General features: G+C 43.7%; 1 protein-coding gene across 1 annotated transcript; it reads right to left on the bottom strand.

Moving 5' to 3' along the window:
* Positions 1-861: 861 nt before the first annotated feature.
* On the bottom strand, positions 862-14545 carry LOC142944446 (putative E3 ubiquitin-protein ligase HERC1). The gene is made up of 16 exons (XM_076085651.1): positions 14488-14545; positions 13986-14257; positions 13241-13456; positions 12240-12360; positions 11080-11317; positions 10816-10988; positions 9944-10099; positions 9733-9839; positions 9540-9650; positions 9276-9446; positions 8045-8284; positions 7728-7811; positions 6721-7256; positions 4996-5067; positions 2901-3015; positions 862-1224 (listed from the first exon to the last, which is right to left on the bottom strand). The coding sequence occupies exons 1-16, from the start codon at positions 14543-14545 to the stop codon at positions 862-864; spliced, it is 3033 nt and encodes a 1010-aa protein (XP_075941766.1).
* Positions 14546-15190: the final 645 nt, after the last annotated feature.

A 15190-nucleotide genomic window follows, 5' to 3' on the forward strand; every position in this document is an offset into this window, starting at 1 on the left:
TTACACTCCATTCATTTGCATGTCAATATATTTTTTTCGGATGTTTTTGTCAAACGGCAAACTCTGTGAACCTCCGTTAGTTAATGAGTTAAACCAAAACAGCAGCATTAGATATAACGGACGACTAGAACAAAGATGTGAATTGTGTCCTCACAGCGTTTATGAAGATGAGTTATAGATTACTGTGAGTTTTGTATTCACATTAACTGAAATCCAAACCCATCGTTTAAATGGTGGGAGACGTTTGTAAACGTCCTCTCTGGGTCTGTGTGATTCTGTTCAGCGGCCTGAAAGAAGACAAACGGATCAAAGTCTTTAGTGTTGAAGGTTCCACTTGTTCGAGAAACGTTGCACCTTTAAAAAAATAAATAAAACAAAACTGCAGATTCCAAGCTAATTAAAAACAAAGACTTCTTTCCACATCATGGTATCTTCTGTAAAAGAAGGAAAAGCTGAGTTTAGTTTGTTCTGACCCGACAGGAACGGTGTCCTGACGGGGTCAAACCGTGTCGTTTCTGTCAGCATGAGGTCGAGGAATGTTTAAAAAAAAATCTAAAGAGAAGCAGATCAACCAAGGTGTCAAAGAGAAGAAGCCTTCAGCTCGTGAAATAAATCTGCCATCATAGTTTTAACCTCTGACCTCATTAGAAGATGAACTCAAATATTAGTGAAGACGTTTAACATTTGTTTTCTGACCCGTCGTTCACGTCTTCATCACACTCCGACTCTTCTGCTGGAGAACTTGACATCTGAGCGTCAATTAAAAATCAAGACGAACACAAAAGATGTAGAAGACTTTGAAACATGCTTTTTTTTAAGGCCTTGTAGTTTCTTCTGTGGAAGCCACGATGAGATCCGGTCTCACGAGGAGTCCTCTCTCAGGACCACCAGCCCCCGTCCCCCGCGGTCCTGAGGAGAGACGATGCTCTCCTTGGTCTGCAGGAGTCTCTCCAGACACGGCAAGCGGATCTTGAAGGGCGGTGGCGGTGATGGCCCCGAGTGCGAGTCTGTGCTGGAGGAGACGGCGGCGTCCTGGGTCACTTCCTGGCTGCTGATGCTGCGGCGTGCGGGCGGAGGGGAGGTGGGGGCGGAGGAGGCGGCGGGCCGGCCGGGTGTCGGTTCGGGCGTCTTCAGGACGGTCGACGCGTGGCGCCGCCTGGAGGAGTCGGAGGAGCAGAGCGCCGCCGCAGAGGATGGAGGAGGAGAGGAGGCGCCACCGTGATGCTGCAGGAGAGAAGAAGAATCACATCAGTACCACAGCGTTCAGAGGATCCATCAGTGACATAATATCTAGGTGTTCTTTAGTGTAGAATCACCTGAAACTAAGAATCATTGTGTTTTCTGTAGCCTAGCATGAGCCCTTCATATCACATACGGAGCGGGAGGCGGAGTCCGCCAAGTTGCACCGCCATGTTTCTACAGAAGCCCAGAACGGACAAACCAAACAGTCTTTCATGTTTTTATGTCACCTGAAGGCCACCGTAGTTCTCTTTGAAAACTGAGGTAACGTGAGCTCCAGAGTTTAACGCCGTGGTGCTGCCGGCTGACCGCCGTTGTTCCTAAAGTGGTGTTATTATGGGATGGATGGCCTCCGAGCGTACCGTTACCACGGCTTTACTGTCGGCAGGCTCACGTTACCTTCTGCAACCTCACCACTAGATGTCACCACATCCTACACACTGTCCCTTTAAATCAATTAAAAGTAAATGAATTGTTTAAATGTTAAGATGTTGAGCAACAAGCCTTTCACTAAAGACTGTAGTTAAAACAAGCAAAAATAAATGTACATACAATAAATATTACACATTATGTGACTGTCAGCGATAACCAACAACATTGTTTCAGTCAATCGTTTTAAATTGCGTATTATTAATATAATTATTATTGAACCGTTCTCTAACCAGGTAGGTCCCATTGAGATTACAGTAATTCAAACGACTTAAACACAAACGTTTAAAACAAATTAAAACCACAGAATTATATTCCTGGTGGAAGACAAACGACTTAAACTCAAACTGAATTAACATAATTATTGAACCACATATGTTGTATCAGTACATTTAAATAAACAACTATCTGAGAAACTGGACAAGCGATCAAAGATTGATGAACTCAAATAATCCAGTCTTCAGTAAAACAATAACAAGAATACGTGACTTTATCAACTCAAAGAAAAGTAAAAGCAACGACGGCTACGATCAGAAAGATGAGAAATGTAAACCGTCTACGAATATTACAACAACAACAAAGAATTGATTTGTGGTGCTGATCTGAGAGCAGCTGGACCTCCTCCAGTGGACTCTGGATGAACGTGAGTTTACTCCACAGATGGTTGAGAGGCCGCTCTGGTTTTCCCCTCATCGTGTGACTTCTACTCTTCTTATGAAACCATGAACTCGTCGTTCTGTTACATAAGGTGCTTCTCTTCCTCAGAGACCATAATCACAAGATTACCTTCAGCGTGCAGGATTGTTATCTTACTCTGATGTATTTTAGGGCTTCTTATTTTATTCTTCAAAGGATCTTTTATGAAATGTTCTCGGAGCTCATTGGGACATTTAACAGTTCAAAACTCAAACATTTGTTTTACCGTCAAAGGAACAGTTTCACATTTGAAGAAGCTGCTTTAAACATGACTAAATACTGTATTTATCGTTGGATTTACATCGTTCCGACGGTCCTTGAACACATCACGTGTGACAAACACTTCTATAATAAAACGAAACGAAGATTAAAAATGTGATATTTCCTCAAAAACATTTTATTCTTCATGTTCTCATTATAAATCTCTCCTCTAATAAAGCGTTCACTTTAACCAGAGTGTGTAAAAACATTAAAGTGTGAAACTATGAAGTCATGATTCATCTGAGACCAACAGTCATGTGACAACAAATCTTCACCTTCTGCTTCTTAGCAGGAGAGCCGTCGTCCGTCTGCGTCGGGTCTGATGTGATGTGAGGGAACCAGCTGTGAAGCATTTCTTCTATCTTCAGTATGAAGCTGAGGAAGCGTCCGCTGGAGGAGAGAGGAAACAGGGGTTAAGGAAAGGACTCAAGGACTCACAGCAGCCATTTGTACATGTCATAGCAGAGGAAACAGATTCAATGGATGAAACTAATCGTTGTTTGTTCCACACAGAGACGCTGCCGACAAAGACGGGAGAGAAGAAGAAGACGGAGTTAGTAAACGAGGGATTTAAAATACTTCAAATCAAAAACATGAACACGACGAACACTAAAGTTAATGTAACTTTTTGTAAACTAGAGCAAATTCTAGAGTCTAAAATACGTCCTCAGCAGTACATTAGAGAGATAGATATAGACTTTATTTCAGACTCAGGGTCCAGAGAGACAAATACATAAAATGACACACAAACAATAAAGGTACATCGGTCGAGCAATGCCTCACAAAGAGACCGCTGTACCAATGTGGCCACAGCTGGGACTGGTAGCGTGTGCTACTAAACCTCATGTTAGTTAAAACCAATATGATCCAATATGAAAGTCTACATTACTTTGTGTGTTTCTATAAACTCTACTGTAGTAGAACTCTGACTGTAGAGAAGAACCTCGCACAAACACACTCCTAAACATCCGATCTGTCTCTTTACAGTCAAAAACCAACTCCAGCTGTCTGATGAATATAGAATCCAGTAAAGTGAAAGTACTGGAGTACTTGGTGAGCAGGTGGATGAATGTGACATTGGAGGAGTTTCCAGCTGCAGATTACAGTCGCTGCCCTGCAGCTCAGATGGCTGACGGACGTCTCGCCAATGGACGTTACATAAGCCTCATAAAGCCGCTGCCAACACATCGGCTGAGGGGCTGCATCTGATTGGTGGACGGCATGAAACGGCACAAAGACTGAATAAATAGAAAGCTGGAGGGGGGGGGGGGTAATCTTAGTACGTCCACATTCCTCTCCGTCTGTGTGATGCTATCTGACGGCAACATACAAGCGTTACATGACGTGTGAGGAGGACAAGTAGAGCATGTTCAGGTCCACATGTGACCACGCCCACACACACACACACACACACACACACACACACACACACACACACACACAAGCAGCAGAAGGACCTTGTTCCATTCACAGGCTATAAATAGAGCAGTAAGCTCACCGAGGCCCCGCCCACCGCTCACAGCATCACACACACACACACACACACACACGCATAACTAAAATAAACATCTGTACTGTGAAACTACAGTCCAATAAAAACACCAGGTGTTAAGAAAAATATATTTTATGACATATACTATAACTTTTTACTATATATTTACGATATATTATACAATAACTTGTGTTATATTTTATGACATATTATTTTATAACGTTTGTTATATTTTATGACATATTATTTTATAACTTTTGTTATATTTTATGACATACTAAACCGTGACTTTTACTATGCTTTTACCAATTTAACATTGTTATGACTTTACTGACTTTATCAAATGTGTTAAATCATGTTTGGAGCGACGTTGTTCTTGGAGGAAAGCTGGACATCAACGCGTACAGAAGTACCAATGAATCAAACACTTTTCATCTTGTTTTTTGTAACTGTTTGAGCTCAGCGTCAAAGAAAACAAACCTTCACAGGCGCTTAGACTTAGATATAATTCACTGCCGTGTGTTTTAATCTGAATAGAATCTGTACGCTCCTCACACAGTCAGCTGTCAATCACAGAACGTCTTTTCTACGGTTGACGGACGCCAGCTGGAAACCGGCTCTGTGACATTTGTGTTACAAATCGTAACACAAATTACGATTTATACTCAACGTCATATTTTTTGTATTTTGTATTTTTGTATTTTTTCGTAATACTTCCCGTCTGAGACGTTACTGGAGGTCGTACTGAGTCCAGGAGGAATAAATGAGTGTGTATTCAATCAGCCCACTCATGCTTCAGCTGTTGTTCATCAGGCATGTAGACACGATGTCCTCATCTGATCAGGGTGAACGGGTCGTATGTCTTACGGTTTATTTACCCCGCGTTGTGATTCTGAAGGACCCCCATTATTCTCTGGATCCGGTCCGTTGCAACGCTCTCCTGGAAACTGCTGAGACCTGCAGTGAGAAAAGAAGAAGTGTGTCATGGGGGCACTCGGCTCTACCGCTCTGAATCGATCATCATCCTTTCTTTTCTACTCTCTTAACTATTGTGCAAAGGCTGCTGTCTGCCGTCTCACTTTAACTCTACACGTGCACATAAACCAGCTACGATGTCAAACTAAGGAACGAGCTGCACCACAGAACACCAGCACCGTATCGTGAATGAAGCGTAACACGATGCGCACGGTTCACGATCAGCTCCCTCATCGAAACAAGAACAACAGAGGAAGTGCTTCCTGTACTGTGAAGAACAAAGAGGCTGTTTGTAACCAACATGTTGCCGGTTGAATGTCTCCTGCTGTCCATGTGTCCGCGCTGATGTGTTGCTCACATGTACACATGACAAGTCATGAATGTACAACGTATATGGAGATTAAAATAAAGGTTTAAGCCTAAAGTATTTTCATTTTTAATAACATACTATACTATTACAATTACAATTTATTACAATTTAATTTAATAGAAGGGAGTGGAGAGTGAAAGGAGACAAGGGAAGGAAACACAAAGTGAGGGAAAGGGCAGGAGAGAAAGAGCACAGCATGCGAGACAAATAAAGAAATGGAGTGTGTGGGTATGGCACAAAATCATGCCGCTCGGTGAATCATCGTGCAGAAGAGTTGTGGATTAATGATGAGTCAATAACAAACATGAAAACAGTGAATTAGAGCGAGGGGGAAATGGAGGGTGAAAAATAAACCGATGAAGAGGCTAATGCAGGGTGTCAGAGGGATGTGAATACAGGCAGTGAAGAAAGCTCCAGAATACATTCTCATCAGCCATGAGGTCAAACTGCCGACGACCATAAGTCACACGAGCACTGGAGACGCACCGATTAGTTTCACATACAGACCATTCTGTGCTGGTTTGAATTTACACGCATTTCAAACCCTCTTATCGACTTTATTTCTAAAAAAAAAAAACAACTGGCGACATATTTAGCGACTTATTCAGACCATCAGGTAAACACAAGAAATATATTCACATATATCATATTGATATATATTCCACGCAGTTAATAAAACATAATATACACACTTTACATTCTTGTAAATAGATTCATTCATAGTTTTGTATAAACAGATAAATAAATACATCACTTTAGACGGATAATAAATCGTTGACTCTAAAACAGACCTACATACATCAGTATAGAATAGAATGTTTTCTATGATATGAAAATTTACAAATCATGTTCATAATTTATGAACATCCAATTAAATTTTCCATTTAAAGAAAAGTTAAGAGGAAAGTTTGTCTAAACTATAAATGACCTCTGAATCAGCAGGTCAGACTATTCAAAACGATTTAAGGAATCAGGATCAGCCAATAAGAAGACTTGCTGTCGGTGCGTCTCTAACATCGTGCAGAGCGCTGCTGTTGGACCAACAATCATGTGATGGATTTCCCCTCGTTAAAAGCAAAAGCTGCTGACTCAGCACATATTGTTTGAGTGTGCAGTGACAGTCAAAATCTTTACATGGCCGATGTTGAAATAAATTCACAACTTGCTTACAATTTGGTATATCTGTAAAATATACCAGCAAATAACAAATATAGCAACGTATAAAAATGTCAAAGAAAGGTGCCACAACCCCCCGTACCTGATGGTGATCTCGGCCTCGTCCCACTGCACCTTCGCCGAGGTGCTGCCTTCCTTCACCACGCCCAGTAGTGTGGCGTGCCTCCCGGTCTGCTTGTGCACACATCTCCCGCCGACACGCAGGCCCGCGTCCGCCCCTCCGATCACCGCCAGGACCGGCCACACCTCCGTGCAGAGCGTCCTCAGGTGGTGCTCCGACAGCTCCCCCAGGCCGTGCTGCTGCCCGTGGCGTCCCCGCTCCTCCTCCGTCCTCGTGGGCGTCTCCTGGCTTTCCCTCTGGGCGTCGTGCTCCTCGCGGCTCTGCACCGAGCGACTCTTCTTCAGCCTCTGACCCCCGCCACCGGACGTGCCGGCGGACTCCCTAAAGCAAGGCTTGATCCTGTGGAGCCGCTCGGTCATGGTCTCGTTGATGCGGTGGGTCCAGAGGTCGGTGCGATGCAGGATGCGGATCAGCTGCGTAGTGGCCTCGGCCAGGACAGTGGCCATGGGGCTGCAGACCGGGTTGCCAGGTAAGAGGTCTCGAGGTGTGCCCCTCATCTGCATGTCACAGATCTTAACCTGGAACAAATAAGCAGAATATACATATATAATATATATATATATAATATATATATATGTATAATATATATATATATAGAAAGCATCACATTAGTGTAACTGCGTGTAATGGTCTTTGTGAATTGGACTGTTTTTGCAATGTGGCTCATTAACATAAAAATGGCCACATTTTTGCATACTACCTCATTTAAATATGAGTAAATGACACAGGGGGTGAGTATTATTTGTTGCTAGAAGAATCACACAGGGTTTTTTTTGTATTATTTGTGCAGGTTTAACAGCTGCAAAACCCTAACAATCCTTCTGTGAATCCGCCCTCAGAGATCATACCAGAACAAAAGCTTAAAGTTATGGAATCTCATCCCCCAGTAACAGCTGAGTCACTGTAAAAATGAGCAGATGAAAGAACTCCTGCAGATGGAGCAGTAGGTGGATGTTTATGTGCGTTACCTTCTCTCCTGGGTCACTGCTGTAGAACATCACACAGGGATAGAGCTCTGTGGCGTCAACGTCCTCGAAGGCCAACTTTGGTTCCTGTTGAATCACAAGTCAGCAGTTAGAGATGAACACAGAACCCCGAGGAGGACATGTGGCTCTTTTATGTTTCGTCTTTGCTATTGAATTGTGTGCGAATAAATGAATATGCATGCGTGTCCATGTCCAGACGAGACATTCATAATTTAGGGACGGACTAGCAATGATCAACGCAGTTTGTGATACTTTAAATTATTTTTTAAATATCCAAATCAATATTCAGTGTGTCTCACCTCTCCGTTCTTGCCGAAGGAGATGGTTCTGGCCTCCATGTCCAGGACGCAGGTGATGAAGTCTCCCTGAGTGAAGCTGCTCAGAGTCAGCGTCTGCTCTCCGTTGTGATAGAGGTTCCCGCTGTACGCCCGGTACAGCCACATGTCCGACGTGGGGCGGTGGTTGAAGTCGTGCACGGGCCATCGTGAAACGCCCACACACGTGCCCTCATTGCCTCGGTTCTCCTTCACGATGTAAAACTACAGAGGAAATAAAACGGGACGTGGTTCAAAACAGGCAAAAAATTAGATAAGTTTATATTTCTGTGTAAAGCAGTTTCCCATCAATTAATGCTCCGCCTCTACTGTTATCCTTCCTTAACTATCAGATTATTCAGCCCTGGTGTGTACATTCAGCTGGCTTCATGAAGATTTTGAAATGTTTAAAAAAAAAATGAGTTCCCGACTGGGAAAGTTCCCATGAACGCCCCGCCCCTCAAGTCGGAACAAAAACTAGGAAAGATGTTGAAAACTTTGTTACACGACTTGCCGATTGACGTCACATGACTGAGAAAGATGGCGAACGAAAGTAAACGTGTTGACGATGAGAAACTTTGTTATTAATTCATGTATTGCGTATCAATTTTAAGAGGGTATAAGGTTGTAACAGTTAGTTGCTGTCCACGTAGAGGGACCTTGATTAGTTCGAAAAGTTGGTCTTTCCACACCGGGGGCGGGACTAATAGACAACACAATAATGGGAAATACTCGTCTGCTAATATTTTGTATCAAAACTATTCATACTGGCAGCGATGCAATTTTGTCAACACTTCAAAGGTTAAAACAGATTCACAAGCAGAAGACCAACAACCAGCATCCTGTTGACCCAGAGCAGCGTCTGACTGTCTGAGCTGAACTGTTACAGCCGAAGACACTGTAAGATATTTCCTTTCAGTGAATACCTCTGAGTGAATTTGAGGGCTTTTATTGTGAAAGGTAAGAACAGAAGTAGTGGATCTGGTCTGTGTTGCCTTTGTCAAGGTTGAAAGGTGTAATAAAGTTTGCCGTCTTGGTTCAGACTACGGAAGTTGTAATGGCTATCAACGTCTTGTTTAAATGCTCCGAGTAGTAAAATACAGAACATCTTCTTTGTAGCTTCCGAAGTCGGAACAACTTCCACAATTCAGGATGTCAAAGCATCCGAGGAGCGCGTGGAAGCAGCAGGAGATAAGGTAATAAACAGTAACTGTACCTTCCACTGGTAGCATCCAGAGGAGATGCCGGTAGAGGCCAGGCCGTAGCCTTTACCCCCACTGCCATGTGTCAGACCCTGGCCGTTCTCCACCATGCAACACTGAGCCTTCTCCGGGTCAAAGGACACTTCCTGGATGGGAAGGTTCTCGTCCTCCTCCTCTGACTCGCCCTGGGGATCAAAGAAACCGTCGGCCGCTCGAACAAATAGTCATAATAATCAAAACACGAGTCGGGGGGGGAGGATGGAGGATGATTACTACACCTGCAGTTTGAGTTCCTGAACTTTTTCTTTAATCTGGATCGAGTGTTTGGCTTGAGCAACGGGAGCTTCCCACATGCAGTCGGACAAAAGGGCGAAGAGCCGCTCGACAACCTAGAGGAGAACAAACTTTATCAGCTCACTGGCTGTTATTGAGGAGTTGCACAAAAAAAAAAAGCAAAGAAAGCCGACAAACCTGTGTCATTTGGTCGTCCTCCATATTGGCCTCACAGGCAGGAAGGACGGCCTCCAGCACATGAAGAGCCAGGAGCCGAGTTCTCAGGTTGCCCACCAGAGGGACCCCTAGAATCAAAACAGCCACGAGGGGTTAATGAATATCTCAGCTTTGTAACATGAAGCAGGCGCACATGTTACACGGTGTCGTGTGTCACAACGGCTGGTTGTACCTAAGCAGCATTTCTGCGCTGCGATGTTGAGCAGCACTTCGGTCCATTTAGGGGAGGCCATCTTGGACTGGATGGCCTTGGAGGACACCACTCTCCTGAGGAAGACAAGGAAGTCTCCGAGGTGCAGCTCAGCAGTGTGCTGCTTACGGATCAACGCTGAGGAACGAGACAATAAAAAACACGGACACAATTACAGACCTTTGGTTATGTTTCATGGAAAACAAACACTTTCACTGTAGGCACAGTAACTATTGCTCTTAAAGGGATCTGTTTTTAACCATTCTTTCAGGCGGCAACCTCCGGTTCTGTCCAGTAAAGTCAATGCTTCATGTGTTAAAGCTGCATTCTCTCTAGTGTCCACCAGGGGGCGACTCCTCTGGTTGTATAGAAGTCTATGAGAAAATGACTCTACTTCTCTCTTGATTTATTACCTCAGTAAACATTGTAAACATGAGTTTATGGTCTCAATCTCTAGTTTCAAGTCTTCTTCAATACAGCATGATGTTCATTTAGTACATTATGGTCCATTTAGAGTCAAACAGACCATAAAGCAGGGGATGCTTTAGGGCGGGGCTACACGGTGATTGACAGGTCGCTACCAGAGACATATACGTTGCGTCTACGTCCAAATCATTCTTGCCAACAAGGTTAAATTAGTTTTATATTTGAGTTAGTTAATGGAAATACTATTGTCAACAACCGTGTTTGATCATAGCTTCTGTTGATGAAAACCAGTATGTATTATCCGTGTGTTATCCGTGTGTTATCCGTGTGTTATCCGTGTGTTAACCATGTATTAACCATGTATTAACCATGTATTAACCATGTATTAACCATGTATTAACCATGCATTATAAAAACTCCTTCATCACCTCTGAAGTCTTTCTTTTCAGAGTCTGCTCCGTCCTCCTGTTTGCTGTCCTCTTGGTCTTTTCCAGAAGAGAGAAGACTGACTCCCGCCTGGGACAGCAGGTTCTTCAGCTGACTGCAGAGCAGATCCAGCAGCGACTGGACAACCTTGGGACTCAACTTGTCCGCGTACGTCCTGCGAATCAAAAGGACAAAACAGTTTGTTGATATAATCTTCGGGTTTTACAAAGTGCAGATTTCATTCCTCTGGTTTCTAAAGCTCTTACCCGGTGCTGATGGCCAGTATCTGCAGCAGGCGTGTGGAGGCCACCTTGAGGGCGGTGCTGAGCTGAGACACTCCGGGTTTCTGCAGCAGCTGGAGCGGCTGGCCCAGCATCGTCTCCGTCCCGCAGAGCTGAGACAGCACGCTGAGCAGCCCGCTGGAGATGGCCAGGGACACGTCCACCGGCTGGTAGCGGACGCTCAGCGCAAAGACGGTGACCAGCAGGAGGCGCTGCTGGGCTTCTAGGACGGAGAAGAGGTCGAGAGAAAGAGATAAAATAATCAAACAGGCTGTTAATAAAGCGAAGCCTGGAAATTCATCATTTCAGGAGCCGCTCTGCCGTCGGTGTCGTCAATTTAATGACGGCACGATGATTTTAGGTCGACAGAAATACTGAATTTAACCCAAAAGTAAAAGATCATTTTAACTCGGATACATAACTATCAGTGAAATAAATAAATAAAAACTTTTTATTTCATAGAATAATTAATCGGCATTTACGTTTCAGTTGTGGAAGGTTTTGTTGAATTGAGCGGATTAATTTATCTGCGTAGTTAAAAGGTTTATTTTTTGTCTGTTTGCGTTTGTTGTTATTATTTCCTACTTTGTCTGTTGCCTGCAGACAAAGTTAATATTCTGTTATAAATCCAGTTGTGAACGACGTGGATCGAAGACTTGTGGGTGTGTTTTATTTTTTTATTTTTAAACATTCATCCTCATAATTATTTACATACAGAGTCTGTTAGCAGGAGAACGCTCACACTTCTTCTTCTACTCTGGTTGTGTGCCCAGTGTTTCACTTAGCATTCAATAAGTATTCAGAATCTCAAGGATGCTGAAATAGAATCTGTAAAAAATTGATTGACGGGAAAGAGGCTGAGGCAATGTGGGCGGGGCATCAAGGCCAAACTGAGGGGGCGTGTTCCATCATGGCCCCCGTCAAAAACCTTCCCCGAAGTAATGTAAATGTAAAACAAGCCCAATTAACTACTTTTGAAAGTTGTCCTGCACTTTGAATGAACAAGTGAGAGCAGATCGCAGGTACGACAAAAAAAAGTTAATGTTCAATGTCTTTAATTCGTATATTCTACAACCTGAATAATTTGATCCTGATAAATGATGGAGGCTCCACTGCTGAGGTCGTGCAGCAGTCGTCTCTCTTACCTATGTGGTGCTTGTTTGCCTGCAGTGCTCTCTCCAGGGTGACAGACAGTTGCTGGTAGATCTTATGAACAGCTGTCTGGATTTCCATCTGGAGGCTCCTCTTCGTTGCTTTTACACCATCCTGCAAAAGAGAAAGATGTAAACACACAGTTAATATGGTCACTACTCAGGCTGCACGACATTACTGACAACCAGGCGCCAACCTCCGGTTCTGCTGAGTGAAGCCGATGCTTCATGTGTTAAAGCTGCATTCTCTCTAGTGTCCACCAGGGGGCGACTCCTCTGGTTGTATAGACGTCTATGAGAAAATGACTCTACTTCTCTCTTGATTTATTATCTCAGTAAACATTGTAAACATGAGTTTATGGTCTCAATCTCTAGTTTCAAGTCTTCTTCAATACAGCATGATGTTCATTTAGTAGATTATGGTCCATTTAGAGTCAAACGGACCATAAAGCAGGGGATGCTTTAGGGGCGACGGCGAAATCGCCCGACTCGAGTCTTCAAAACATCAGTCCACAAACCAACGGGTGACGTCATGATGACTACGTCCACTTCATATAAACTATGTATATGCTGAAAACTGACTTTGGGAATTTTTTATTTTTTTTGTGATATAAAAATAATTTTCACCAGATGACAACAAAGTACCCGTTTCTTCAACATCATCCTTTCTGCAGCAGAAACATTTTCTCACTTTTGAAATCAAATTTTTTGTTTCAGTGTTTCTCTTTTTTCCTGCTTTGGTTGTTTGATAAATTGATGAGAGTAATTGTGATTGGTGCTTCGCTGTGCATGCAGAGTCACGACCACCAAATTCTGTGTATCCAACAACTCTTAAATCTGAGTAAATCAAGTTACATTTGACATCTTCTGTGCAAGCTTTCCATTTGTATCAAAGCAGCAAAAAATGTTGCAGCATTACAAGTTTGAGTTAAACTGAACTGTCACTTGACTATCGATGCTCATCAGTATCAGCAGTTGATGAGGCTCACACGTACCTGGTAGTGATGCAGCTGCACGCTCTCCCTCTTCAGGCCTCCGGCGCCCACGGTGCCGAGGCCAAAGCAACCCGCCAGGAACTGCAACCTGACAGAGGTGAGCAGGGAGGAGGACTGGAAGGCGCCGCCGGATCGATCCGCGTCCCCGGGCTGGCTGCCCTTCTCCTCCATGCCGGAGATCAACACCACAATCTGGTGGAGCGCCTCCAACCGCAGCTGGAGATTAAAAACAAATCCCAGTGGTCGAGTGGATATTCTAACAGCGTCGCATGTGTTTTCTAGATCTTTTAGCTGCACTATTACCAATAATGTGTTACTGTTTTCAGAAAATCTGCCTCATTCATTTGACACTACGTAGTTTTAAAGAATAAATCTGGTTATATTCTACCATTTTCTTACTGAAAAACAACAATATTGATTGTATCCAAGAAGTATTGTGTGTGTATCAAAGCCTGATATCTCTTCTTCCTCTTGTTAAAACACATCGATGACGTGTAGATTCATTCATTACCATGAACACACAGGGATTAAGTTTGTACATCCATCAATTTTCCTCGCCTCCTCTCATTGCATCCTAGTGCCTTCCACCTGAGATGTGAGCGGAGGAGGCGAGGAAGAGACACGAGGAGAGGGGAGTTGAGGAATTTAACTAAATGAGACATCCTTTGCTTCGTAGGCAACATTTTAAAGCGACGTCACTTAGAGTGAGACAGAGACCCAGAGAGGTCCTGAGAGAGCCCCTCACCTCTGCCCTGCTCTGTTGCTGTTCCATGGCCAGGATAGTCGCCTGTGGGCTGGTGGACATACTTTCCTCCGGCTCCTTGAAGGCCGGAGCGAGGCCCACATCGCCGCTGATGAAGCTGACCATGTTGTCGATGAGAGCGTGGATGCCCAGCGAGCGGCTCAGGTCCAGGTCCGACTCCTCGTAGAACAGTGCCGAGCTGTAGCTCCGCTGGCGGCTCAGTTTGGCCCGGAACCAGGACTCGGCCAGGGAGTCCGGTGAGCTCTGAGGTAAGCCTGAAGACGGGAGGAAGAGAGGAGCCTTTCAGATGTTTAAATGCACAACGTAACACTTTTGATGGATGGGCCATGTTGCTTTTAAGCACTTAGGAGCTATGCAGGGCAATGCATTATTACTCTATAAGAGCTCATCAAATGGAGAAATGCTGAGTCGTCATGCGGGCACAAGCCTTTATGAGCCATTATGGATTCATCTATAATGGGTGCACTGAGTTTCAAACACCCACTGAGGGTAAAAATGCTGTAGTTGAGAAGTGAAATGGCAACCGGAGCTCGTGTTTCCATACTCTAAAGCACTGAAGTTTAAGCATCAGTACTGATGATTCATTTTAAAAAGGACAGTAGTGATGTTTAGAAGTGCGTTAGTATGAGGTTCTTCTCCATCATCAGTGTTCTACTACAGTAGAGTTTATAGAAACACATATTTTAGACTCCTAAAATAATCTATATCAGTTTAAGCTTTATTTAGAATATTTTCTCCTCTTTACTTTGATGTCAGACAGACCTTTCTGAGGGGAACTGAAGCTGTTATCTTTGTTCTCTTCAAAGACACCAGACTCCATTCATAAAAACAGTCATTTAACCTCTCAGAACTCAGGAGTTGCTGGTTTACTGTTGCCTCCTAACTTGTCATTGTGTGACTTTGGTGTTTTAAAGCGGTAGTTCAGAATCACCAAAGTCACACAATAACACAAACACACTAACAGATGGAGGCAGCAGTAGAGCAACAACTCCTGTGGTCTGAGAGGTTAAATCACTGTTTCTGTGAATGGAGTCTGGTGTCTTTGTAGAGATCAAAGATAACAGCTTCAGTTCTCTGACATCAAAGTAAAGAGGTGAAAATATTCTAAATAAAGCTTAAAACTTAAACTGTAATAGATTCTTTAAGGAGTCTAAAATACGTCCACAGCAGTACATTGTACTCCTGTG

This window comes from Anarhichas minor, unplaced genomic scaffold, assembly GCF_050575085.1.
Source record: "Anarhichas minor isolate MPS153535 unplaced genomic scaffold, ASM5057508v1 ptg000233c, whole genome shotgun sequence".
Classification (NCBI taxonomy): domain Eukaryota; kingdom Metazoa; phylum Chordata; class Actinopteri; order Perciformes; family Anarhichadidae; genus Anarhichas; species Anarhichas minor.

Excerpts from the sequence above, each read along its gene's own strand:
- LOC142944446 (XM_076085651.1), bottom strand. The coding sequence starts at position 14,545 with ATGGAAACACGAGCTCCGGTTGCCATTTCACTTCTCAACTACAGCATT. Across the intron at positions 11,318-12,239 it reads GGCAAACAAGCACCACATAG|AAGCCCAGCAGCGCCTCCTG; the intron begins GTAAGAGAGACG and ends TCTCCGTCCTAG. Across the intron at positions 8,285-9,275 it reads CTGGATGCTACCAGTGGAAG|TTTTACATCGTGAAGGAGAA; the intron begins GTACAGTTACTG and ends TTTCCTCTGTAG.